The following is a 27,913-nucleotide window of genomic DNA, read 5'->3' on the forward strand; positions in this document are numbered from 1 at the left end:
TTAAATGTTAACTTGAGGCAATTATTTCATTCTGAAAAGATAGGGAACTGTTGAAGATTCTTGAGAAAGCAGTCAGCACATGAAGATTGTAGATTTAAGCACCAGAAAGGACCTCTGAGTCTGAATTCAGCCTCTTCATTTTAAAGATGAGGAAACATTTCCAAAGAGGCCAAGTGACTTACCCATGGGCACACAGTAGATAAGGGACAGAGGCACCTTCCACAACCGAAATAAAGATGACATTGGCAAAGGATGACTGGATAAGGGAGAGATTAGATAGAACATTTATTAAAGCACTTACTATGAGCCAGAAGCAAGCAAGGAAATCCCTGCCCTCAAGAAGCTTACATTCAAATGGGAGGCAGAGAACTCCATTAGAATAGTCCATATAAGGTGATAAGGTTGATAGCAGTGTGATTGTTGAGGAAGGAGTCTAAATTTCAGAGATCTGTGATCTTGAATGGGAAGAAAAACTTTTTTCTCTAATCTCTAACAAATTTAACATTCCTTCCATTCTCAATGTAGGGACAAATTCTGAGAAGAAAGCCCATATGCTTTCACCAGATTGTTAAAGAGATCCATGACTCAAAAAAGGTTGCAATTTAGTTCAGTGCTCTCATAAATGAGGAAAAAGCCTTTGGGCTGTCTGAAGAACTGTATTACCCATCTAGGGAACAAGATCTTCCCAGAGAACTGTGGCCCCTGAAGGGCCCCCTCTCTAAAGATGTAGTTTAGGGAAGCTCAACTTTGTTCCTGAGTTGTCCAGGCACTATGCTTTCCTACCGAATTGAATTGCTTCTTATCTGTGGACAAAGACACTTGGAATCTGACCTCCCTTGGTCAGAGGAAGCATTTCTGCACCTTGATCAAAGCTCAGGTTGCCCCACCCTAACGATGGCTATTGATATCTGAGCCAGAACTAGAACCTCAGACTCCTGACTGCTGGTTCAGTGCTCTTTCCATCAAGTCATATTTCATTCTTGTTCAAGGGGCAAAAATTGGGGATGCAGTCATTTTAAAGGCAGATTTCTATAAACCACAAATAGACCAGGAAGGAACTTTAAGGTTGTTAGTAAGGCACAATATGGCTATCCCAGAATAAGTGGGCTTAAAGGCCTTCCAATTTAGTTAACCCCTGAGTGAAGGACCTTTGTTTTCTCTTATGATCAACTACAGTGGATCAGTCACCTGGTACAGTATTGCTTCCTGTCCTTAATAAAAATCCACCTACCCCCCAAAAAACACTGTCCTTGCAAACCTTTCAAAGTTTGGTGAGAACACCCCCAGTCATTAAGCGCCTTCTGTGGAGGATGGTAGAAATTAAACTGCTTCCTCTTTGCTGAAGCCCAGTGTTAGGGAGATAGGGGGCAGTACAAAGATGAAATAAAACGGGCTCAATCTCAGAATGCTTTTCTTTGTTTTATGGGTTTGCAAAGAATAAATGTCAAGAGGTTTTATTACATCAGGTCTCTCAGTGGAAAGAAAACAACCAGATAAGGCAGAGGTTATAACTGTACAACAGTTTCATCATCTGGTAAAATGTTAAGGAGTTCAATATCTTGGGGATCCCACGTTTTGGGATTCCATTATCTTTAAGTCTGAGACGCAGATCTTAGACGATCTTCAAGGCTACAAGCAACCTTAGGGATCAACTGATTCAATTTCCTCGTTTTACAGAAGCAGCTGCTTGGTAGAGATCTCTCTAACACTCTTCATTAAGGCATATTGCCTTCGTGGGTGGCTTTTTGTTTTGTTTTGTTTTTCAGGTGGGATAAATGACTTATTTGATGTTTTGGGCTGGGAACCGGACCTGGCCTCGATTAGTCATGGACTCCCCTTCCTTGATCCCCCTAAAAAGTGTGTGTGGTGGGGGAGGCCAGGACTGCCCCTGCGAGGAGGGGGGGTGTGGCTCTGAGAGAGTAGAGGTCACAGTCCCTTTAAAGGCCGGCGGAGATGTCGAAACCTCGGGTCGAGGGAGGGCTCGAGGACCTCTGGAGAGACGAGCTTCAGTGACCTTTGCATGGGGTTGGGCCACCCGACGGTTGGCGTCAGGGGTTCGGGCCAGGAGCTTTAGGCTTCCAAGCTGACAGCCCGGGGAGGAGACAATTACCTAGCGGACCCACCTGAACCTGGGCAGGGAGTCTGGCTGATAGGACAGGCGAGCGCCTGGAGAAGGAGGACCTGCCCCATGCCAGGTGGCATCTACCTTCTGCCCCACCACCGCCGCCACCTATCTCATCCGCAGCCATGGAGTTACCCGCACTCTCCGGAAAGGTCGTCGCCTTCTCCCTTACCGCCTTCCCTGTCTGCTACACTTTGAACCACCTCTCTGAGCTCTCCCAGTGAGTGCTGGGCACGGAAAGGGGTGGGGAAGGGAGTGAGGAGGGCGAAGAAGAGCACGGACTCGCCTCCTCTCACCGTGTGATTGAGGGAATATTTTTTTGAGGGGGGGGTGCTTTCAGAGGAGACTAGTCCCAGGGTTGTGGGGGATCGAATCGCTTCGGGGAATTGGCCTTCTCTAAGTGCAGGCCACACGGTTCTGGGAACAATTGCTTTTTCCAACCTATTTTCCCCAAGGCCACCTCCAGGCCGCTCCAAGTGCTAGAGTGTTAGTGGGAGGTCCCTAGGCTTTCCCTCTTTCCTAAAGAGCCTGGCCAAATTAACAAGATAGTGAGTTTCCCTTTTGGGACTGATAGGGTTTAGAGGCAGATTGAGGCCATTTCTGATGACCCATACTGGTCAGAGAAAAAGACCGATGAGGACACGCCTTGGGCGGCCAGCTGGTACAATTGGTGGGACAATTAAAGTCCCACAGAACTTCCCTGTCCTGCCAACCAACGACTGACAGCCAGTCACTGGGATCTTGCTGTTAGCCTGGATAGGAGATACAGTCACTGCTCTGTGGGATTCATGGTGTGGTTAAAGTGGATTCATTACACACTTTCGGTAGTTACAGAACAATATGGGGTAGGTTGACGATGTAAAATTGATAATCAAGGGCTAAGGTTCATGGTAAAGATACTGTCCTGTGGGCGTTACATGGGGAAATAGTTCTCCCCAAGATTACCAGTGTGTGACTTTAGCCAAGTTACTGTGCCTTTGGGCCCCAGCTTCCTCTTCTATAAATTAGGGGCCTTCTCCTAGATGACTAAGGGCCAGCTTACTCCAGCTTTGACAGCCATCAACACACTTTCACTCTCACCAGGTTGTTGTTTCTCTGGACTCCTGGAAGACACTATGCTCTTCTTAATAGGGTCCAATTTCCAATTTTACAGTAGTTATATTTTAAATGAAGCTTCCCTGGATGGGTTTTTGAGAGATACCTTAGTGATTGAAGGTAGATCCCTTCAGGTAGTCCCATTCGATTGTAGGACGATATTAACTAGCTGTGTGATCTTGGAGAAGTTACTCTTGTCTCTGGTCTTCAGATTCCTCCTCTGTTCACTGATTCATAGATTTAGAGGTGGAAGGGACCTCAGAGGCAATCTAGGCCAGCTCTCTAATTTTATGAGGAAACTGAGGCCCAGAAAAGTTGAGACTTTTCCTTTCATTGTTGTCAGAGTCCCCTTAAATCAGAGTCAAGATTTGAACCCCTGACTCCAAAGTTTAGTATGCACTTGACTTTTCCCTTCCCAGCTCCCTGCCCCATTGCACCTCACTCATACTTTAAGCCACAAGAATCCATGTTATAAGATTATTCACTAGTCAGGAAGTCAACAAGCATTTCTTTTTTTTTTTTTTTTTTTTGCTCAGAGCAATGAGGGTTAAGTGACTTGTCCAGGGTCACACAGCTAGTAAGTGTTAAGTGTCTGAGGCTGGATTTGAACTCAGGTGCTCCTGAATCCAAGGCCAGTGCTTTATCCACTGCGCCACCTAGCCGCCCCCAACAAGCATTTCTGCTTCTGTGTGATTCAATTCCTGAAGTCCAGTGGTATGAGACACTCTCCTCATTGGTAGAAATCAATACCCTGCACCTGTGTAAAAGATAGTATAGAATTGGGGGGGGGGGGGCAGGGTTAGTAAGAGCTTGAGAGGGAAGGAGAGGAAAAGAGATCTTTTCAGTTTTCTCCAAGTCCTCTTCAAGCTTCAGGTCACTTTGGGCACCTCTGGCTCCCAGCTCGGGAGGCAAAATGGACCAGGTCAACCCCCCTTTGGGTTGTTGAAGAAGACTGGGAAGACATGATGGAAACTGCCAACTCCTCACATGTTTTCCTAGAGTCTTTTCCTGCAATAGCCCAAAGTGGGGTTGGCCTGGTCCATCTTGCCTCTTGAAGCTGGGAGCCAAAGATGCCCAAAGTGACCTGAAGCTTGAAGAGGACTTGAAGAAGGCTGAAGATATGTCTCCTCTCAGTCTTTCCAACTCACAGGAGGTGGTCATTGATCTCCACTATAAGGAGAAAGCTGCATACCAATGGGCTTGAGACTGGGGTTTCAAGTGTTTACTATGTGCCAGACACTTAACTAAGCATTGGGGATGGGAAGAAAGACATCTACTCGCCCTCTTCTCAAGGAGTTCAGGTTCTAATGGGGAGAAAATATAAATAAATAGATATATACAAGGTATTTACTGAGTAGATGGGCAGCTAGGTGGTACAGTGGATAGAGTACTGGGCCTGGAGTCAGGAAGACTTCTTCCTAAGTTCAAATCTGGTGTCAGACACTTCCTAGTTATTTGACCCTGGGCAAGTCACTTAACCCTGTTTGCCTCAGCTTCCTTAAATGTAAAATGAGCTGGAGAAGGAAATGGCAAATCATCCCAATCTCTTTGCCAAGAAACCCCCAAACGGTGTCACAAAGTGCTGGAAATGAATAAAAAACAAAATGTTGGAATGTATGGGGTGTTCAGAGAGGACTGGCACCTGTGGTGTGAGCTGTTAAGCCCTTTTCAGGACTACTCATCCCCCTTTGGTGTCCACCTCTCAATTCTCACCCGGGGCTCCAAGAAGCTGTAGCGTGTACAGTGGCCACATCCCAGTAAACCATCTTGGCAGACAGGCTAAACTAGATTTCACCTGATGGTGAATTAAGGGGATGTCTACTCCAAACTTTCCTTGGCAGAATGGGCAGATGAGAACAATGTGTTCCAATGGCCATGAAGGTGGCTGAAGCAGGCAATCGTGTCAAACATTTGAAGATGGATGCAAAGGTCATCTACTGCATCCCTGGCCATTGTCAGTCATCTTGACTCTTGTCCTGCCACTAAACTTCAATGACCAGAAGAGAATGAAGCTGATGACTTTGTGTAACCCCGACTCACTTAAAGCCAGATTTCAAGCAAGTTAAAACATCACCCCATGATGACATTGGTCCTCTTCAAATAACAACTGAATAGATGGGAAGACTTGAGCTGATGGGAGACCTGAAAAAGGTCTCTCGCAGAAGGTGGGATTTGGACTGAATCTTGAAAAAAGCCAGGAAAACAAAGAGGCTTCAGCCTCTGGGAGAAAAAAGAGCATTCCAGGCAGGTGGATAGGCAGTACAAAGGCATGGAGACTGCAGACCCAGTATCCTGTTCCAGGAACAAATAAGGCAAGGTAGTTAGATCATAGAGTGTGAGACCACAGTGTGGTGGAGAGAAGGGTAGTCTTGGAGGCATTCAGTCCTGGATTAAAGTCCTACTCTTGATATGTGCCGTCTCTGTGACTCTTGGCAAGTCAGTTAATCTCAGCACCCCAAGAAACTCTAGGCTTCATACCAGTTCCTTCTCTGCACTGGATTGGTGAAGAGAATTTCCTTATATCAGAGGGGAATCCCCTACATCAATGAAATCACAGGTCTAAGAGGGGAAAAAATTAACAAAGGAAAAGAAAACATTCCGACTCAGAAATGATAGCAGGGGATGGTAATTAGATGTGTTTATAAAAAAAAATCTAACTAGCCTCAGACTTGGGGACTAATCTAAACTATGTTCTCTAATATATAGTTGCTTAGGCCTATTTTAGCTCCTGACTCCCAGCCAGCCTCAACAAAAAGTAGCCCCTTCTTACCTGGGCAGCTCTATTGCACTTACTGGATTTGAAATCCAAGGACCTAGGTTCAAATCCCTGTTCTGCTAACCCTAACCCTAATTTACTATTTACTCAAAGGAAAGTTTGGAGATATAAAAATACCAAACCAAACTCCCTGGTGTCCACCCTCATCCCTCAAGGATAACAGATTTCCTTGGGGCAAGAATAGAGCAATGATTAGCAGGAGAACTGGATCTCTAAACAACTCATTATGGGCCAGCTGAATTGCTGAGCTAAGTTAAGAGACAAAAAAATGTGACAGGCAGTTACAAGACAAAATCAAATCATTGTAAATGGGATAATTAAAAACAACAACACAAAATCCATCTGATCACTTAACCCCTTTCTAAACATCTCCATTTCTATATAGTACACACCATGCTTCCAAGTCATCCAGGTTCATGACCTCAGTCATCCTTGCGTCTTCATCTCTCACACTCCACAAATCTGTCAGTTGCCAAGTCTTGATAATTCTACATCTCTTGCATCCCAAGTCCTTTATTTCTTTTTTAAATTAAATTAAATTTTATTTATTTATTTATTTTGGTGAGGCAATTGGGGTCAAGTGACTTGCCCAGGGTTACACAGCTAGTAAATGTTAAGTGTCTGAGATCAAATTTGAACTCAGGTACTCCTGACTCCAGGGCCGGTGCTCTATCCACTGCGCCACCTAGCTGCCCCAATTTTATTTTTTCAATGAACAAAAATAAATGTTCTCTTCTTCCCATCCTATCTCACTAAAAAAAGAAAAGGAAAATCCTGGTAACAAATATGCACAGTCAAATAAATCCCCATGTTGGCCATATCTGGAAAACCCCCATATGTTTCTGCAGCTTGAGTCTATCACCTCCGTTAGGAGCAGGGTAGCATGCTCCTGGGCCCCTTCTTTCTACTCATATGGTTACCACTCTAGTTCAGGCCCTGATCACTTTTCAACCAGACTTTTAATAGCCTCTAATTTTCTTTTTCCACTGCAATCTGTCCTAGAGTGATTTTCCTGAAGTACAGGTCTGACCATATCACTTCTTCCTCAACAAACTCCACTAGTTCCCTATTGCCTCTAGGATCAAATATAGATTGCTCTATTTGGCATTTCCAGCTCTTCACAACCTGGCCCTACCTATTTTTCTAATCTCATTTAAAACTTCTCCCCTTTTCCCACTCTTCATTCCAGCAAAATAGTCTTTCTTGCTGTTCCTGACACGTGGTGCTCCATCTCCTGTGTCCAGACCTTTGGCATGGCTGTCTCCCATTCCTATATGCATTACATCCTCATTTCTGTCTCTTAAAATCCTCAATTCCCTTTAAGATTTGACTCAAGCTCTACCCTTAACATGAGATCTGTTCTCATCCCCCCACCTCAGCTACTAATGCTTCCTCCCCTAAATCACTTTGAATCTATTTTGCACATACTTTATAAAATACATATTTTAAACATAGGTCATCTCTCCCCATAGAATAAGCTCCTACAGGGAAAGGACAGTTTCTCTTTGTCTTTGGCTCCCTAATGCCTAACAAAGTGCCTGCTATACATTAGGTGCTCAATAAATGCTTGTTGATTGATGGAACTTGGGAGACTGGACAGCCAGATCAATTGCCTTATCATCCCCACAATCATCCTCACTTTTCTTCAGTTTCTTTCGGTTAGAAGTGCCTTCCTCCCTCTCCTCTTATCTAAACTCTACATGATTCTCAAGACCCAGCTTAAGTTTCATGCCCAGCAAGCCCGCCCTGTCTTTTCCAGCCTTCACTGGTCTGTCCAGTGACACTCTCCCACTCCACCTCTACCCCAGCAATTAAATATGAACTATAATTGCTTAATCTATAGTCTGTGTTAATCTCTGTTTTTATGGATGCCTTGTCCCGAAGGCAGGACCTGAATCATCTTCTCTTGTCTTTCCCCATGAGCCCAGACATAGAATGGGGGTGGGAGGATTTTGGGGGAGAAAAACTTGTCACTAACCTAGGAAATCAGGCCCCTAGCTGACCTTAAGCACATCACTTTGCCTGCTCTTAGCCACTGTTTTCCAACCTGTGAAAACAAGGGGGGAGGGTCAAGATTCCATGATTTCTGAGGTCTCTTTTAGCTCTAACATGCTGTGTTCCTGGGACAGTCACACTTTCCTCAACCTGCTTTCTCTGGACTCTGAACTGCTTGGCATAGAGGCCTCCCCCTCCCCCAAGCACCCATGGGAGCACGAGGCACATTCTGCTGGTTTCAATTTTTAGGTAGGTTAGGAGAAAGAGGAAGCCATCAGATGAAGTGGTCTGCACACTTAGGATAGTCCTCGATGACCTTGGCTGAAGTCGGGCCTGTACACAAAATGCGCCCCATAATCCTCTCTTTACTGTTACTCATAGTACATAGAGTCTTAGCTTTAGAAGGGACCTTTATACACAGAGGCTAGAAGGGTCATGGGAATTGAGATTGGAAGACACTTTAAAGATCATCTAGTCCGCTCCTTTCATTTTTCAGATGAGAAAACTCAGGCCCAGAGAATGAAAGTCACTTGCCCAAAGTCATTAAAATAGCTAAGGAACAGAACTGAGATTTGAACCCAGATGTTCTGATTATTAATTGTAATCAGATTATGATTATAACATATATAATTATAATCAAATTATAAATGAAGGGCTGTCACAGCTGGAAGAAACTGTGCCCACTCTATGCTTGGGAAGGAGGGGTACTTTAAGGCTAGGGAAGGATGTAACAGAATCCTAGTTTCTTTACATTTTTCTTGACGATCAATCCCCCGACCCCAAGAATATTAAAAGTGCAAAGGTGAGTTGGGGTCAGGTTATGAAAGTCTGCTTTGGAAGGTACCTCCAGCAAACCCTTATCTTTCTCTGGCCTCAGTTTCTCCATCTGATAAATGAAAGAGATAACCCCTTGCTGGAGAAGGAAGGGAAGATGTGAGGAGAAAAGGAAGAAAGGCTTTGGAGAATCAAAGTCTCTCTCCTCCCCTCACCCTGGACAATGAGGGTTAAGTGACTTGCCCAGGGTCACACAGCTAGTATGTGTCAAGTGTCTGAGGCTGGATTTGAACTCAGGTCCTCCTGAATCCAGAGCCGGTGCTTTATCCACTGTGCCACCTAGATGCCCCCAAAAGTATCTCTTAATTACCCATGAGGAAAGCCATAGAAGACATTCCCCTACAGTACCAAGCTTTACATGACCTGTCAGGTTCTTTGCAGCTCTTTGTTAGTCCTGTCCTAGACCCAGCAAGCTGTGACATCCTGTGACATTCCTGTCTTCTCCACTAGGTTACCCTAAACCTCTTCCTCTAACCCCATTACAGATATCGAGCATCTGTTAGGGAGGATGTGTACCAGTTGGGACTCAGGCTAGAGCTTCTTTCTTTCCTCAGGACCATAGTTACACAACTCATACTTGCTAAGACAATCTCTGGTTTACCCCCACCACCTTTGCTCTTACTTATGTGCTGGTGAATGCAGTTTAAGGTAATCACCCAACTGGGTCTGGTCACACATTGTGTCCTCTAATCTCAACGGGGTTCAATTGCCAAAAGGCAATCCTTTCACTCCTAATGGATTCTCCCTCACTCCCCATTGTAGGTGTTTGACTTTTTCCCCCTCCTCAAGTTGCCCATAGCATCCACTCCCCACCTCTCTTAGCAGAGGATCTCTTCTTATACTTTATTCAGAAAATAAAGGCCACTCACCTCGAGCTCCCTCTTCCCCACCCTACATCTCAAAACCTTGTCATCTTTCCTTCTCTCTACCTATCTCCACAGGAAAATTACCCTTACAATCATTTCCTCTCTCATCATCAGACTCTTCTTAAATACCAGCTGCTGCATCCCTGCAGCCTACAAACCAACCTGAGTCCTTTAAAAAAAGCTTCACTTGACCCCATATCCCTTCAAGGTATCATATTTCTCTTTCCTTTCATGGCCAAGTTCCTAGAAACAGACATCTTCAGTGCTTGTCTTCACTCCCTTTCTTCTTATTTGTTTCTCAGCTCCTTATAGTCTGGCTTCCAATCTTATCACTTAACTGAATTGGCCCCCTCCAAAGTTACCAATCATCTCTCGATGCCAAAAATAATGCCATTTTCTTAGTCTTTATTCTTCCTGACGTCTCTGCAGAATTGGATCATGTCGACTCTTGGTCTTCTCCTCCCAGTCTAACCAATCCTTCCTTTACTGGTTCTTCATCATTAACTGGGTGTCTCCCCATTGCATTGCCCTGAGCCCTCTTTTTACATTATGGAATCTCACTTGGTGAACTCATCATTTTCCACAGGTTCAACAGTCATACCTATGAAGATGCCTCTGAGATCTTTCAGTTCAATTCCTCCATTGAGCTTCAACTGACTCTTGGACACTTTTAATCGGATATCCCATGGGCATCTCAAACTAATTGTATCCCAAAAGAATTCATATTTCCTCAGAAAACCTCCCCTTTTCCAAAATTTCCTATTACTGTAAAAGATACCACCCTCATTCCAGTTGCCTATGTTCACAACCTTAGAGTCATTCTTGACTCCTCACCTTCATTCTTCCTCATTCTGTATATTTAATCAGTTGCCAATTCTTGATCAACCCATCTCTCATCTTCTTCCCCTTCTTTCCACTTACATAGCCATCACTCTAGCTCAGGTCCTGATCATAGCTCACCTGGACTACTGCTTCCTGATTGGTCCCCTGCCTCAAGTCTCTCCCTGCTCCAGTCCATCTTTTACAGGATTGCCAAAGTGATTTTTCCTACAGCACAGGTCTGACTGGTGGTGACTCCCTTGTTCAAACTGCAGTGGCTCCTTATTACCTCTAGGATCAAATAAAACTTCCTCTGGCATTTAAAGCTCTTTACAACCTTGTCCCTTCCTATGCTTACATATTATTTCCTAGTATCTTCCCCTCTGAAACTGTCTTATTTCTCTCATCCATATCTCTATCTCTATCTATCTTGTATGTTCCTGGTTATTTAGATGTTGTCTTCTCTGTTAGAAAGAAAACTCCTTGAGGGCAGGCACTGGTTTTACCTTTCTTTGTGTGTGCGTGTGTTTTGTGGGGCAATGAGAGTTAAGTGACTTGCCCAGGGTCACACAGCTAGTAAGTGTCAAGTGTCTGAGGCCAGATTTGAACTCAGGTCCTCCTGAATCCAGGGCCGGTGCTTTATTCACTACACCACCCCCAAAAGTGAGATATTTTGAAGGAAGAATGGCCAGGACAAGACTTGGTGACTGATTAGATGGGGCTTGGAGGAGGTGGTGAAGAATAGTGAAGAATCAAAAAGAATAATACCAAGTACTTATATAGCTCTTTAAAGTTTGCAAAGTGCTCTCATGTTCATTATCTTACTTGATCCTCACAACCTTCCTATGAGGTTTTAGTGATGGGGAAACTAAGGCTAAGTTAATTGCCTAGAGTCACTGAGGTTTTCCTGATGCCACATCCAGCACTCTATCCACTGTACCACCTAGCTTCCTAAAGTTAACTCAATGGTTTCAAGCTTGGACAACCAGAAGGATGATGTTTAATGCTAGGAAAGAAAAGGGAATAATCATTTATATAGCACCTACTGTGTGTGATACACTATGCTGAGCTCTTTACAAATATCTCATTTGATCCTCACAACAACTCTGGGAGGTAGGTACTATTATTAGCCACATTTTACAGTTGAGGAGACCGAAGGAAGAAAAGAGAGGTTAAGTGACTTGCTCAGTCACACAACTAGTAGGTGTTTGAAGCTGGATTTGAATCCAAGTCTACCTGACCCCAGGCCCTGTGCTCCACCTAGTTGCTTCTGCTAGCAAAAGAAGCAGGGAAACAGGGAACAATGATGGATTTGTCAGTAAAAGACTGAGTTCAGTTTCGAACATGTTGAATTTGAGGTCCCAGCAGAATCCACAGATGGAGATTTCTAGCTGGAAATGAGAAAGACATCTCAGTCAATAGAGAAATTGGGGATGGAAGGTTTCGAATGGATGAGAGACTTTAGAGAGAGAAGCAGGCTGAGGGTCTTGGGAAGTTGCCCACATCCAGGGATGTTCCTCCCCTCTGCTTCTAGTGCTTTCCCTCTAAGATTGTCTCCCATTTACATGATCTGTATCTTGTATAAACATAGTTGTTTGCACATTGTCTCCCCCTTTAGACTGTGAGCTCCTTGAGGGCAGAGACTGTCTTTTGCCTTTCTTTGTATCCACAGGGCTTAGCACAGTGCTTTTTTTTTGGGGGGGGGGTCAGGCAGTTGGGGTTAAATGACTTGCCTAGGGACACACAGCTAGTAAGTGTTAAGTGTCTTGAGGTCGGATTTGAACTCAGGTCCTCCTGACTTCAGGGCTGGTGCTCTATCCACTGCGCCACCTAGCTGCCCTAGCACAGTGCTAATACATGGTAATACGTGCTTATTGCTGGACCAGAAGGAGAAAAGGGAATTTAAGAAGTAGGAGAACCAAGGGGCAGCTAGGTGGCGCAGTGGATGGAGCACCGGCCCTGGATTCAGGGGTACCTGAGTTCAAATCCGGCCTCAGACACTTAACACTTGCTAGCTGTGTGACCCTGGGCAAGTCACTTAACCCTAATTGCCTCACTAAAAAAAAAAAAGAAAGAAAAAAAAAAGAAGTAGGAGAACCAAGAATGTTGTAGATGTCGAGGGAAGGGAGGATATCCAGGTAGGGAAGGTGTTCACCAGCATCAAAAGATGCAGAAATTTACAGTTTACTACCCATGTCACCATGGATTATGTCTATTTTGCTCTTCCAGAAGGAGGATTATGAAGATGCCACTGGGTTTGGAAATCAGGTCATTGGTGACCACAGAGAACAATTTCAATAAAGTGATGAGGGCTAAAGTCAGATTGAAGGGAGTGAATGGGTAGTGAGAAAGGGGAGACCTTAGGTTAAGACCGAGGTTCCTGCCTTATCAGGCCCCATGTGTGTCCCCAATCTGGGTGTCATCTTGATTCCTCATTTTCTTCCCAGCCCCTTGGGTGTAGCTATCCTGAGTGCAATGATCCTGGCTCCACTGTTTGTGGCCACCTCCAGCCTGGCCAAGAGAGAGATCTCCCATGACCCACTTTTTGCTGGTGAGTCCTTGGGGCCAAGGGAGATGGAAGATTATGGGAGGGTTGGTGGAGTTTGCAATGGGGGAGAAGCATCTGTTGCCATGTCCTTTGACCTGGTACCCTGACATTACACTCAGGAACTGGCATCAAGGAAGCATGTACCTAGTCAGCTCCCAAATCGAGGAGTCCTAAGGTCTCTTTCAGCTCCTTGGTCAGGGCTTCATAAACTTATCCCACTCCCAACCCCTTTTTTCCCAAAGAAATTTTTACACGACCCCGGGCATATAGGTATATAAAATAGGCATACATAACCTTTTACTGTTGTCAAATTTTTCACAACCCCCACATTCAGTTACACCCACATTTTAAGAAGCTTTGTTCTAGGTTCTCAAGTCCTCCCACCTCTGATATTCTGTGTTCTGAAGAATCTTCTTACTCTGTCATGCTACTGTCCAAGATCTTCTCTATCCCCAGCTCTGATATTCTATCTCCTAAAGGAATCTTCTATCTCTTAACATTCTATGTATGTATCTGTTGTGCTCCCAAGTCTGACATTCTCTGAAATTCCATGTTCTGTACCTAAAATCTTCCTGGCTCTGACCTTTTATATGTTCTAAGGGCCCATCCAAATCTAGTACTCTATGTTCTAAGGAACCTTTTAGCTTGGACATTCTGGGCTCTCTGGAGGCTCCTCACTCTGACACTGTGTTCAGAGGGCCTTCCTAAGTTGATATTATTCTGTATTCTAAGGGCCCTCCTAGCTCTGATATTCCATGTTCTGAGGGTTTCAGGAAATTGTCCACATCCAGGGACACCGCTCCCCTCCATTTTCCCAGATCTTCTTCATCCGACATTGACAGTTTTTGTTCTGTGGTCTAAGGATCCGTTTAGCTTTAACATTCTATGACGTTTGGTTACATTTGGGTCCCTCACTACCCAAGGGAAGTGGTTAGAATTATATCCCCTCCTCCCATAAGATTATGCGTTCTTTGGAAGCAGGGACTGTATACTGTTTCATCTTTGTGTTCCTGTGCCTAGGGCCTTGGACACAATGCTAAATTAACTTACCTTGGCTGGTTGAGGGATTGGGTGGGGAGCGGGAGTCTGACCTATCTTTGCTCTCCCTGCAGTGTTTGCTATCTTTTCCTTCACCTCCCTCATTGATCTGTTCATTGCCCTTGAGGAGGATGGCTATATGATGGGCTTCATGGAATTCTATACTCGGGGGGTAAGCCTTTCCCTTTCCTGTTCCTTTTGGAAGGACTCATGGAGCAGTCTCCAGCCTAGCCCCACATGGTCTCTTCTATTCCTATGTTACTCCAGAGGGAGCCATACCTACGCACAGCCCATGGGATTTTTAGCTGCTACTGGGATGGCACTGTCCATTATCTGCTCTACCTCATCATGACAGGGGCCATTGCTAAGAGGTAAGTAGGCTCCCTGGAAGAGTCACAGGGCAGGGAGAGAAGAGATTCCTTGTTGGGGAAGGAGGAGGTAGAGAAGGCATCAGGGGCTAGCAGCTCCTGAAGAAAATAATGAAGTTAACTCCTAGGGTGCCATACTAGCGGTCTCAGGCTACTGCTTGATGTGTTCTGGGTTTTGAACTAAATTGGTGAAACCATGAAATTCCCAAGATCCAATAGGGTGCAGGAGTCATATAATCCAGAATTTCAGAGCTGGAAGTAACTTTAGAAAATAAAATTCAGAATGTTAGACCCAGAAGTAATCCTTGAACACAAAACACAGGGTATTGAGCTAGAAGGGCTCTTAGAACCTAGAACCTAGATTGTAAGAACTGGGAAGGACATGAGAACTAATCCATGCCAACCCCTTAACTTTCTATGTGTGAAGACTGAAGCTCATAGAGGGGGAATGATTTGCATAAGATCACAGAGGCAAAGAACTCAGTCTCTGTTCTGCCTTCATCCAGCCTTTGCTTAAAGACCTCCAGTGAGGAGCCCATTATCTTTCAAGAGAACCCACTGCACTTTTGGATAACTCTAAGGATTATTACATTTTTTATCTTACATCAAGCATAAGCCTGCCTTTTCTCAACCTCTGCCCATTGCTACTAGTTTTGTCCTCCGGGGCCAAGCAGAGCAAGTGAAACCCTTCTTCCACGTGACTTCAATGGAAATACCTGAGGAGAGCTTTCATGTTCTCCTTAAGTCTTGTATTCTCGAATTTAAACATCACCAATTCATAAGAGGGCAGCTAGGTGGCGCACTGGATAGAGCGCTGGGCCTGAAGTCAGGAAGACTCATTTTCCTGACTTCAAATCTGGCCTCAGATACTGACTTAGCAGTGTGACTCTGGGCAAGTCACTTAACTCTGTTTGCCTCGGTTTCCTCATCTGTAAAACGATCTGGAGAAGGAAATGGCAAAACCACTCCGGCATCTTTGCCAAGAAAATTCCAAATGGGGTAATGAAGAGTCAGACATGACTGAAAACAACTAAATGACAAAAAGTTCATAAGATCGTAGATTTAAAGCTGAAAAGAACCTTGAAGATCATCCAGTCTTTTACAAATGAGGAAAAGGAAGCCCTGAAATAACAAGCAACTTGCTCAGGGTCACATTTAAATCCAGGCTCTCTGATTACAAAGTCAGTGTTCTTTCCATTTGACTTTGCTGCATGGCAGGGGAGTTCTTTCCACCCCTGTTTTTATGGTCTGATCTCACGGCCCTTCTTTATCCTAGCTGCTCTCCTCTGAACATTCTCTGGCTTATTAGCATCCTTCCTAAAACATGGTACTACCGGTCAATGCTCTGACTAGGGCAGAGGGCAGGAGGACTGGCAGCTCCTTAAGACCTTGACATTATGTTGCACTTAATTAGTCAATGTGGATCAGCTGAAGGATGCTCCTTCCACTTGGAGAAAAGAGGGCTTAGGACGCACATGATACCATTCAATTCAATTCAAGAAACAGTTATAAAGTACCTACTATGTTCCAGGGACCATGTTAAGCACTGGTTATGCAAAGACAAAAATGAATCAAGCCCTTGACTTCAACCAGCAGGAAGGGATACAGCACCTCTCTGTTGAATATATTGACTCTACCAAGAGTTGGATAAACAAGCACATACAAAGTAATACAAAATAACGTATAGAGGGAGACAGCCCTAATAATTAGGATTGGGGAAGGCCTCATGTAGAACATGGCACCTGGACTGTGCTGGGAACGAAGCAAAGGATTCCAAGAGGTGACCATACGGAAGGAGGACATTGCAAACATGGCACACGGAGGTGAGAGAATGCCGAGTACAAGAAGCAGCTGGCAGGCCAGTCTGACAGCAAGGAGAATTTGGGAAGAGGGGTAACAGGAAATAAGAGTGGAGACATCATTGGCAGCCAGACTATTGCCATCAGCTTTCGGGAAGGACTTTTCACTTTCAAAAAATGTTTATTAAGTATCTATTGTTAGAGGACTTGGTGGTGGGCATTGAGAGAAAGAGGAAGGAGGGAAGGAAGAGAAAGAAAGAGGAAAGGGAGAGAGAGGGAGGAGGGAAGGAAAGATGGAAGAAAGAAGGGAGGGAAGGAAGGAGGAAGAGAAAGAGAGAAAGGAAGGAAAGGAGGGAAGGGAAAATGAAGGAAGGAAGAAAAAAAAGGGAGAAAGGACTTTAAATGCCAGCCAGAGGATTTTGTATATTACATAGAGCTAGCAGGGTGCCACTGAAGAGTTTTCACTAGAGAAGTTCATAGTTACATAGTCAGATGTGTATTTTAGGAATATCAATTTGGCAGTGAGACGGAGGATAGATTAGCTAGGGGAGAGACTGGAAGCGGGGAGACCAATTAAGGAGTTCTCTTCAAGTATTTGAAGGGCTGCCAAAAAAATCTTTAGCGGGGATTGGTTGAAGGAACCTGGATGTTTAGCCTGGAGAAGAGAAGACTCAAGGGGCCTATAATGTTTTGTGAGCATTTGAAACGCCGTCATGTGGAAGAAAAGGGATCAGATGTATTCTCTTTGACCCCAGACGACAGAACGAGAAGCAATGGGGGACAGTTGCTGAGAGACAGATTTTCACTCTCCATGTGGAAAAATTTCCTAATGGTTAGAACATGGCCCGCCCCCACATTTCTGCCTCCTAGAGATCTTCAAGTGAAAGTTTGGGGATCATTTGCTAGGAACGTTGTAGGGATTAAGGTGCTGCATTAGACGTCCTTAGGATTGGCCAAGAGAGCCAGAATCCCCCTTCTCTTACTGTCCTCCCACCTTGAAATCTTTCTTTGACTTTGTTTTCTTGCTTGCTCCCCTGCACCCTCCCTTTCTGGGTAGGGGAATCTCTCTGCAAACCCTTCACCCATGCACCTGTCTGAAGCATCAAGAAAGTTGCCAGCTTCTCTCCCTCTTTCCCTCAGGAAGAGCTATAGGAGCCTGGCGCTATACTGGCTGGGATCACAGGTCATGAGCATCCTGGTCTTTGTCCCAGGAAACATCCTTGGTAAGTGTTATGCCTTTGAAAAGTACCAACATGCTGGGTAAGCGACATGCTTGTACCAAAGCTTCAGAGGGAGGGAGAGAGGGAGGGAGGGAGAGAAGGGAGCTTTGCAACTTGATCCAGCTCTCTGGACAGGCCAGACACAAGGCCGGTAGCTTCTCCACCAGTTCTGTGTTAGAGCCCTCCTGTGCCACCTTCCCACCCTCCCCCAGAAGTCACCTTTCCCATCTGGAGAAGAAGGAGATCTACCCTATGACTGACTGACCCTGCCAGACCTGGCCTCTTGCCAGAAGATCTTAGGAAGGACTCTTCACTTTCAACAAACATTTATTAAGTACCTATTGTTACAGGGTCCTGTGATAGACATTGAGAGAAAGAGGAAGGAAGGAGGGAAAGAAGGAATGGAGGGAGGGAAGGAAAAGAAGGAAGAAAGGAAAGGAGGGAGGGAGGAAAGGAAGAGGGAAGGAAGGGAAGAAGGGAGGGAGAAAGGAAGGGTGGAAAGGAAATAGAAGGAAGAGAAATTAAGAAAGAGAAAGGAAGGAAAAAAGGAAGGGAAGGAGAGAATGGGTGAGAGGGAGGGGAAGAAGGAAGGAAGAGAAAGAAAGAGGAAAGAAGAATGGAAAGAAGAAAAGCAAGAGAAAGGAAGGAAGAAGGAAGGGGAAGAAAAGAAAAATAAACAGAAAAGGAGAGAAAGGGAGTAAGAATGAAAGGAAGGGAGGGAGAAAGGAAGAAAGGAAGGAAGAAAAACATTAAGCACCTACTATGTGCTAGGCAACTAGGAAAACAAAGCAGCCCCTGCTCTCAAAAAATTGGACTTTTCAGTTTCAAGTTGTGTGGAAAGGGCACATTGTCCTTAGGGTACAACAGCAAAACAGATGGTCATGTATCTTCTCCAGTGTCCTTTCCATTGATAAAAACCACATCTGTTTCTGACATTAAACCACTGGACAGTGCCAAGGACTCTGGGTGTTAGACCTTTTTTTTTGGGGGGGGTATCCAGTAGCTATTGACTATAGCATCTGTAGAAGAAGATGTTGGGGAGTATCTTCACAAGAGTCCCTCACCTGGACAATGATTATGGGGCCCATTAAGTTCCTGCCCATTTGTTATAACTCAAAGCAAATGCCACCTCCTTCAGGAAGTTTTCCCTGATCTTCTTGGTCAGTAACACTGTCTCCTCCATCTTACATTGCACTCGGTTTACCCTTTTTTATGCATGTATCATTGAATTGGATTTTTTTTATTCCTTCTTTTTTATCTTATTGATATCTTTTTTATTCCATCACATTCATTTCCAAATATAGCCTTTCTCCTTCCCCTTCCCAGTGAAACATTTGTTGTAACAAAGATTTTAAAAGGAAAAAATAAAATAGCCTAGCACAACCAATGAACACATCCATTGTGTTTAAGAGTACATGCGATATTCTACACTCACAGACCTTCACCTCTGCAAAGAAAGGAGTCTTTGTAAGTGGGTCTTATTTATTTTAAGAGCTCTGGCAGTTAACATCTAGCTATCATATCATTCCTGTGGAGATTTCTTCCACCTGACCATTACCAGCACCAACTACTAATCAATTCCCACTGAAGGGTAGATAAACGAACCCAAGAACGCCAGAAATAGCAGTACCCCCAGACCATTAGCCTTGCTCCCAGTTAGTCCCCTGTGCCACTATTCAAGCTGCTTGCTTCCTTCCTCCATCCTTCCTTCTTTATTTCCTTCCTTCCTCCCTTCCTCCCTCCTTCCCTCTGTCCCTTCCTTCCTTCCTTCCTTCCTTTCCATACAACTTGGCAATGGCCTCTACAGATAGTATAGCCCCAGTCTCCTGAGCAGCCACAGTTCCTGAAGACCCAGTAGGGATAAGGACTGGACTTGTGATTTTACTGGCATAGAGAATTCCTGATAAGGAATCTCTCTACCAATGCAGGTCAACATCTTCCCTGAAACTTATAGTTTTAGTTGCCTAGCAAATGGAGGGATTAAGCGATTTGCCCAGAGTCACACAGGCAGTATGTACCAGAAGAGGAACCTTAAACACCTTCAGGCTCTGTGGAAGTGTGAGTTGTTGTTACTATCAGTGCTAGAATCTCAGCTATCCATCATTCTGCAAACATTCACTGACCATTATTATGTACAGTGCTCCTCTGCTGGGCAGCAGACAGAAATAGATAAAACCAAGTCCTTTCCCTCACAGAACTTGTTGTCTAGTAGAGGAGACACAGGCACAGAGACAAGGCAGAGTGTGATTAGAGCTTTTTTTTTTTATTTTGGCAGGGCAATGAGAGTTAAGTGACTTGCCCAGGGTCACACAGCTAGTAAGTGTCAAGTGTCTGAGGCTGGATTTGAACTCAGGTCCTCCTGAATCCAAGGCTAGTGCTTTATCTACTGTACCACCTAGCTGCCCATGATTAGAGCTTAATAGAGAGACAGAGACATAGGACTAAGGGGATGCAGTGAAGGGATTGGTCACTGCCAGTTGGATGGGGTCCTGGTGGATCTTTGAAGGCTCCCTGGAGGAGGTGACATTTGGCAATTGAGACCTCGATTACAGGATAGGATTTGGACAGAAAGAGGAGAATAAGGTTATTTTAGACATAGGGAGGGTTTAAAGGCATATATAGGGAATAACGAGAGTAACTTTAGGATCAACTTTTTTTGGTTTGGTAGTAGAGAAGAAAAGGCAGACAAGACTAGAAAGGTGGTTGGCCTGAGATTTGTAGAGCACCTGGAATAGTAACTATCTGATGAGTCTTCTTTTTATTTTACAGGCAATGGGGAGCCATTGGAGGTTTTATACTTGGAATAGTTGGGGGGAAGGACAAGGGGAATGATCAAGGCTATGTTAGACTATAATTCTTGTTTCTCCATTTTAGAATATTAGACTTGGTGGGGCCCTTAGAACATTGAATGTAGAATTTCAGAACTGGAAGATAACTTTAGAATGTTCAGTGTTATAGCTGGGAGTGCCTTAGAATACAGAATGTCAGAGCTAGAAGGGACCTTTGAATATCAAGCATTAGAATTGGAAGGAACTATACAGGTAGCACTGAGAGGATCATCTTGTCCAACCTCACTTTGCAAATGGGGAAACTGAGGTCCAGAGAAGGAGTGACTTGTCCTAAATCACATGAGTTAGTGACAAAAGAAGGTATAGAATACAGGCCTCTAGTCTCCCATGTCCCTGCTCTTCCTGCTTGAGTATATTGTCTCTGCTCTACCCAAGCCTAGCTAGGTTAAAAAAAATCTTTACCTTTGGATCTGGGGGGTGGGTAGGGGTCATGGGCTTTACAAGAGACAGTTAGGTGGCATGACAGATAGAGGTCAGAAGGTAGAGTCAGGAAGCCCTGAGTTCACATCCTGGTGCAGAAACTTCCTAGCTGTCTGACCCTGGGGCAAGTCATTTAATCTCTGTCTGACTCAGTTTCCTCATTTGTAAAATGGGGATAGCAATAGTGCCTACCTCCCAAGAAAATCAAATGAGACAATATTTGTAAAGTGCTCTGCAAACCTTAAAGCACTGGATGAATTCTAGCTATCAGGCTAGCTATTATTTACTACTAGGATCAGCTACAGGAAGAGCTTTGGTTGGGGGATGGCAGAACGTGAAGACGGTACCCATGTCCATGTGGCAGCCCCAGGACCAGGGCCAGCTCTTGAATCCATCTTCTTAACTCAGTCTTCTCTTCTCCAATCTCCAGGCAAGTACAGCTCTGAGCTCCGGCTGTCCTTCTTACTTAACATCCCTTACATGTTAATCCCTTGCTGGGCTGGCCTATACCTCTTCAGCCAGGACAGGGACCCAGCAGGCTACACAGCTAACATGGTAAGTCTCCTGGGGCTGTGTTCTTTCTCCATACTCTGACCAGTGCCTCAGGCCAATGAAGGAGGCGCTCTGTATTTTCCCTGGCATGTGGGAGAATGGAAAGAACATTGGCACCACTTAATGTGACCGTGTCTCAGTTTCCTCATCTGAAAAATAGGGATATTTACATTCCAATCTGCATCAAAGGGTTGTTGTTGTAATACACTATAGGTTATTTTTGCCCCCTGATTGTGTGGCATACGATGGCAAAAAAGCACCTTATCACAGTCCCTTTTTTGTTTTAAGATGTTGTCTCTAGAAGGCCATTATGATGGTAATAATAATAGCTAACAGCTTTACAAAGGATTGTATACATGTGATTTCATTTGATCTTCACAACAGCCACGTGAAAAAATGTACCATATGCTCATTTTACAGATAAGAAAACTGAGGAGGGGCATCCAGGTGGCACCATGGATAAAGCACCAGCCCTGGATTCAGGAGGACCTGAGTTCAAATCCAGCCTCAGACACTTGACACTTACTAGCTGTGTGACCCTGGGCAAGTCACTTAACACTCATTGCCCCACAAACAGACAGAAATAAAACAAAACAAAAAGAAAACTGGTTATGATTTTCCCATAGTCACATGACTAGTAAGTGTCTGAGGCAGTATTTGAACTCGGGTCTTCCTGACTCTAAGTCCAGCACTAACCACTATACCATCCTGCTGCCTCTATGATGATAAAACTCACACTACTTTAGTACTTTCTACAGCACTCTCCCTTCTATTATTTCCTTTAATTCTCACAACAGCCCCGGAAGGAAAATAGTGAGGATAATTCCCATTCTGTAGATAAAGAAATTGAGGCTCAGGGTGAGGAAGTGATTTGCACAAAGTCACACAGTAAGAAGTCCAGTGGTCCTTCTCATGATGTACAGATGTTTTCTGGAAAGTGATCAACGACCTACTTGGCTTCCTTCCCACAGGAGTTCAGGGTTGCAGGTCCCTGGACTCTTGCTCCCTTTCACAGAGTGAGTCATCAACCCCAATACCCAGCTGTGCCATGAAATCTACTGTGAAGTGTATTTGGAGCTCAGATTGGATCCAGAGAATATGACCGGGACAGAGGGACACACAGCAACCAACTGTGTCTAACTTAGGGATGAGCATTCCTTGGAGATCCCCTCTTCAGTTTCCTGTCTCCTCCCCCTCCTCAGGCCTGTGCTCCTCTCCCAGCTCCTAAGACATCTGAATTATCCATTTCCTGGCCCAGAATGCATCCCTCTCCTCTGAGCATCAATTCTCTATGTCCCCAGACTCCCACCTCCTCTCCTGACCTCCCAATCCTTTTCTGAATCCTACTACATCCTGCTCCTTACAGTAGAATCTGGGTTTCTAATGGCATTCTTAGGTCTATGGCCAAGTGTAGGTGTTTATTGCCTGAGAATCAACTGATCTGAGATCAGAGGAGCCCATCACTGGGCTGGCATCAGAGTGACTTAAGTTAAGCCCCAGCATCTTCCAAAGACCACTTCCCAAGTGGCTCAGAGTGGATGGTGATCAGCCTCACTAGAGGGAACACACAAATGGATGAGATCACAGATCTCTGAAGGAAGTCAGGGCCAGGTGGTCTGTCTTTGAACTTTTTATTGATTTTTCTTCCTTCTCCCCTCTCTTGAGCCATACCTTGTTCAAAAAAAAAAAAAAAAAAAGCAGCTGTTCAGGAAAAACTAATCCTAACATCCAGCCGTTGTCTGACTTGGTCTCTCTGTTTCTGGGTGTGACATTCTGTGGGTGTGTCTCTTACATAGATCTCTGAAGAACACAAGAAGGGGTTGCTCCAGAGGCCCTGGGACCTGGCTCTCTTTATCTATCTGCTCCTGGCAGGATCATTCACCATTTCCGTGGTCTGGTGAGTCTCCTCAGTGGATGTCCCAATCTTTTGCTCAAGATCCTTCTTCCCTAACTCTTTTCCACCTCTAGCCTAGACCATCCCCACAGAAACTCTTCTTTGACAGCCGCTCCAGGCCTCTTCCCCTGGGAAATGGCCAGCTTCCACATAGCCAGCCACCTCCAGAAGGAATGAGCTCTCTGAGGCTGGGCCAAAGCTTAGGGGCTCAGGGGCACATGACGATCAGTGCCCCAGCCCTGTCCTTGGGAGCTTTCATGTGTTTTAAAAAATTTTTTGCTGGGTAATGAGGGTTAAGTGACTTGCCTAGGGCCACACAGCTAGTCAATGTCAAGTGTCTGAGGCTAGATTTGAACTCAGGTCCTCCTGAATCCAGGGCCGGTGCTTTATCCACCATGCCACCTAGCTGCCCCAGGAGCTTTCATGTCTTGGCAACACTTGGGCCCAACCCTGTCTGTGCCTCTAGGTGATCCTTGACTGTCCCGCTGATTCCTGCTTCACCTATGTGTATCAGTATGAGCCATACCTGCGGGACCCTGTGGCCTATCCCAAGATCCAGGTGAGATTGCCCTGGCTCCAGCACCAGGATGGGCAGGGCTTCCCCAGATGAGGATCATCAACTCTTCAGAAATCCCTCTTTCATGTCGAGGACCATAACAGCCTCCTGGGGAGGGATGGGGGGGTGGGCTATGCATTAGGCAGGGGAAGGGCATGACAGAAGGGAAGCAGTTAGGTTCCTGACCTCTGGCTGCTACTTGGGGGGGAGGGGGGACAAGAACCCATCCCAATCTGAGAGGGGAGTATGGAAGTATCTGTGACATAACCTGCTTCCCAATTTTCTGGGGTTTATGGAGCTAGGATGGAGGGGAGGAGAGTCACAAAGGATGATGTGCTCTGATCTCTTTGATTTCCAGATGTTGGTGTTCCTGTTCTATGCCCTGCCTTTTTTCATCCTGGCTGCTTATGGCCTCCTGTGGCCTGGCTGTGTGTGGCTCCCAGACTGGGCCCTGGTGTTTGCAGGGGCCATGGGTCAGGTAAGAGAGGAGGCTTGCAAGTGGTGGGGAGGGGAATGGGAAGAGGGGTTCTATGGGCAGAAGGAACAGGGAAGAAGACATATCCCAGTAAGTCCAGGGCAAAATACATGTGGGGGTTTTTTTTTTCTTCCTCTGTGTGTGTATGAGAAAGAGAGACAGACAGAGACAGAGACAGAGACAGAGATAGAGAGAAGAAGGAGGAGGAGTAGAAGAAGGAGAAAAGTGTGTGTGAGAGAGGGAGAGAGAGCAAGAGGGGAGAGGGAGAGAGAAAGAGAGGAAGGGGGGAAAAGCAAAGGAGAGAGGGAGGGAAGAAGAAAGAGAAAGAGGGAGGAGAAGCAGGAGAGAGAGCATGAGAGAGAAAAGAGAGGAAGAGAGAACCTGAGAGAGGAGAGAGAGAGACAGATTGTGAAGGGTGGATTCTTAAGTTAGTTACTGCTATCCCCAGTGGAGAAAAGTAGTTAAAAAGAAGTAGGGCAGGCAAAACTGAGACACAGACTGAGACCCACAAAGATACCCTAGAGAGACAGGGGATGTAGAAAAAAGATTGATGTACACCAAGATGTCATACAGATTGAGAGACACAAAGAAAAAGACTGAACACATAGATAGACCAAAACACTCGTCTCAGGGAGACTGAGGCAGAAAGAAAGATACAGAGCTCACTGAGAGAAACTGAAAGAAATCAGAGGGAGAGAAACCAGTTGGTATTGGCCCCACCATAGGGCAGATGTACCTACTGAAAGAGATTTTAGTGTTCCTTGCAGAGCAGCCCATTCCTCTTCCCCTAATCCCTACGAATACCAGGGGTGTGCTGACCTCCTTTCACTTTCTGCTTTTCTCTGTGACAGGCTCAGTTTACTCTCACATTGGTGCCATCAATGCATCCTCACACCCCTACACCTACCGAACCCCTGAAGATGTCTGGTATTTCCTTTTTATCTCAACCTTCTCTATGCCGTGGGGATGCACCTCCTGGCCTACCGCTGCCTTCGATGGCCAGCCTTCTTCCTCTCTCCCCCAGCCCTCAGGCAGCAGGAAGAAAACAAGAAAGATCGCTGAGAGGGTACCATCTGACCAAGGGCCACTGGGACGCTCCACCCACCTCCCTGAGGGCCACCCTCAATTCCCCAGCTCTAGTTATTGAATCATTGAATCTCGAGTTTGAAATGACCTCAAAGTCTACTCTCCCAACCCTACCTGATGAAGAATCCTCTCTCTAAGACTCCCAACAAGTGGCCATCCCATCTCTGCTTGGAGTCCTTCAGTGAGGGGAAATGGCCTACCCTACCTCAAAGCAGCTTGATTCATTTCTGGACAGCTCCAAGTGTTAGGAAGATTCTGAGAATCTTCCTTTGAACTGTTGGGAGTATTGAGCCACCAATTTGCCTCTTTGTATAGTCTACCCATGGCTTTTGTTCCACCCTCTGGGGCCAAGCAGAATAAGGAGTCTGCCCTGACCCACCTGTGACAGCCCTTACTTAGTGATCACGTCACTGTGAAGTTTTCTTTTCTCTGGTTCCTTCAGCTGATTTTTATCTGGCATGGTCTCCAGTTCTGATCACCCTCTCCTGATCATGATCCATCATGATCTTGTCATCCCAGAACTGGACAGAGGCCTCCAGGGGTGGTCTACTCAGACCACGGATGTCAGAGAACATTGAATCAGTCACTGATTTCCCTTCTCCATTTTCTCTGTGGAATATCCTCTGAGACAGGAATGTGTGAAGGAGTGACTTTGAAGAACTGGCTTCTGCACTCTGGAGATTCTGGGGCTAAGAGACACCCCCTCCTCCAAGGCCTAGACTCTCCCCTCTCAAGCCTCCTGCAGGAGGTTGGGGCTCCGGATTCCAAAAGCGACCACAGACTCTTGGAAACAGATACCTGAGGCCCCATGATAACAAAGTTAATTATTATAGCATTTGGGCTTTCTAGACCCCTCCTAGGTGAGAAAATACTTAGAAGGGGTGGGAGGTGGGAGGAAAACCCTACAGATGGAGCTGAACTAAGGTCTGGGTGCGTGGCAGGGAGGTGGGGGTAGAAGAGGAAGAATGAACCTGTCAGGACCTTTACAGGAAAGTGGTGACCATCATGGCCACAGGTGATTGTGGTTTGGATCTTAAAAACTGAAAGGACTTCAATATTATCTATGTCCAAACATCTCATTTAACAAATGGGAAATAGAGGCCTATGGAGGGGGAAAGACTTGTCAAGGTGTCACAATGAGAAACTGGCAGATTTTCAAACACCAGAGCTTTCTCTTTACTGGAGAGAGACTAGGGGACCATAAAAATCTTTCCTGGAAGAGGAACCCAGTATCTGGCTAGGGGGAAAGAAGACAATGATAAAGAGAAGGACACATGAGTAACGGTGAAGAGTGGGTGGGCTCAGCATGACCCACACTCATCTGCAGGCTGGCAGGGCACCTCCGGGCCAAAAGTGGCCGGATGCCAGGTGGGGTGGGTGGAGGTTTCCAGAGCAGAAGAACCAGAGAAAGAGTTTCTAAGGTGGGAATCCTTTCCCTGTGCCTGGGGGTTTGCATTATCTGTAAAGACATCATGCCTTTGTCATCCTTGTTTTCTGGAGTAAATTGGCTTTTGTTGACCAAAGACATGTGGCGTGGGTGTATAATGGGGATCATCTCTGAGAAGGGGAGTAAAGACATGTTCCCTGGGGAGGAATTCCCAGCCCTCAAGGATAGACAGCCAAGGTCAAAGAGACAACTACACTTATCCCTCCCACATTGAGACTTTCCCCTTGTGGTTCGATATCGTGGGGTCAGCATAAGCAATTAAATGTGAATTTTTGGAGAGTTTTGGAACTTTTGGAAGCCACAGACGACACACGAAGGCCAGCAGATGACAGAAAAAGTTTGAGAAGCTCAGAAATGCACAAAATACACATACAGTATTGTATAATGTCAACATATTTTATCTTTTGATACATAATAATTTAAGACTACTTCTCTGTGTATGGAGGGAGGGCCAAAACATTCCAGCAGATTTTCAGATTGTGGGGGCTCTGTACCCCCAAGCCCCATGATGGAGAGGGATAATAATTGCATGGGCTTCTGGGCCTAAGCTGTCTCAGATGGCAGGAAGTCATGAGGAAGAGCCTCTTTTCTCCTCAGCTTTGTTCCTTTCCTGTACTTTAGAACACCAGGGCCTTATAGAATTAGTGGGGTTTCTTCTAAGGAATTTGGGGCAGATAGGTGGTGCAGTGAATAGGGTGCTGGGACTGAAGTTAGGAAGACCTACCTGAGTGCAAATCTAGCCTCAGACACTTATGTGTCCCTATGTGACCCTGGGCAAGTCACTTCATCTCTGTTTGCCTCAGTTTCCTCAACTATAAAATGGAGATAATAATTCCTAGGGTGGTTGTGAAGATGGAATGAGATAATATTTGTCACAGTGACATTGTGACACATAGTAAGTGTTATAGAAAAATGTTAGCTATTATTATTATTATTTGGGGTTATATCAGAGGAGAGGGGACAGCTGATGGGGACAGCATGGTTAGAATACTGCAGTCCATTGGCTCTGTGTGTTGGGGCATGTGCCCTCACTCCCCAACACTGATCAGACTATGGGACTTCAGATAAATTACTTTCCTTCTCTCAGACTCAGTTTTCCCATCTGTAAAGTGGGAGAATTGAATAGGTGATAGCTCAGAGGTTTCTTCCAGCTC

General features: G+C 45.3%; 1 protein-coding gene across 1 annotated transcript; it reads left to right on the top strand.

Annotated features, from left to right (window-relative positions):
* The first annotated feature begins 1,796 nt into the window (after positions 1–1,796).
* On the top strand, positions 1,797–26,835 carry TM6SF2 (transmembrane 6 superfamily member 2). Its single transcript, XM_043978919.1, is given in 11 exon segments — positions 1,797–2,342; positions 12,955–13,058; positions 14,168–14,265; positions 14,361–14,464; positions 17,401–17,483; positions 21,180–21,304; positions 23,098–23,193; positions 23,662–23,754; positions 24,110–24,224; positions 25,078–25,164; positions 25,167–26,835. Coding segments are annotated over 11 exon segments (1,122 nt in total). The 5' UTR covers positions 1,797–2,247; the 3' UTR covers positions 25,289–26,835.
* Positions 26,836–27,913: the final 1,078 nt, after the last annotated feature.

This window comes from Dromiciops gliroides, chromosome 1, assembly GCF_019393635.1.
Source record: "Dromiciops gliroides isolate mDroGli1 chromosome 1, mDroGli1.pri, whole genome shotgun sequence".
NCBI lineage: Eukaryota > Metazoa > Chordata > Mammalia > Microbiotheria > Microbiotheriidae > Dromiciops > Dromiciops gliroides.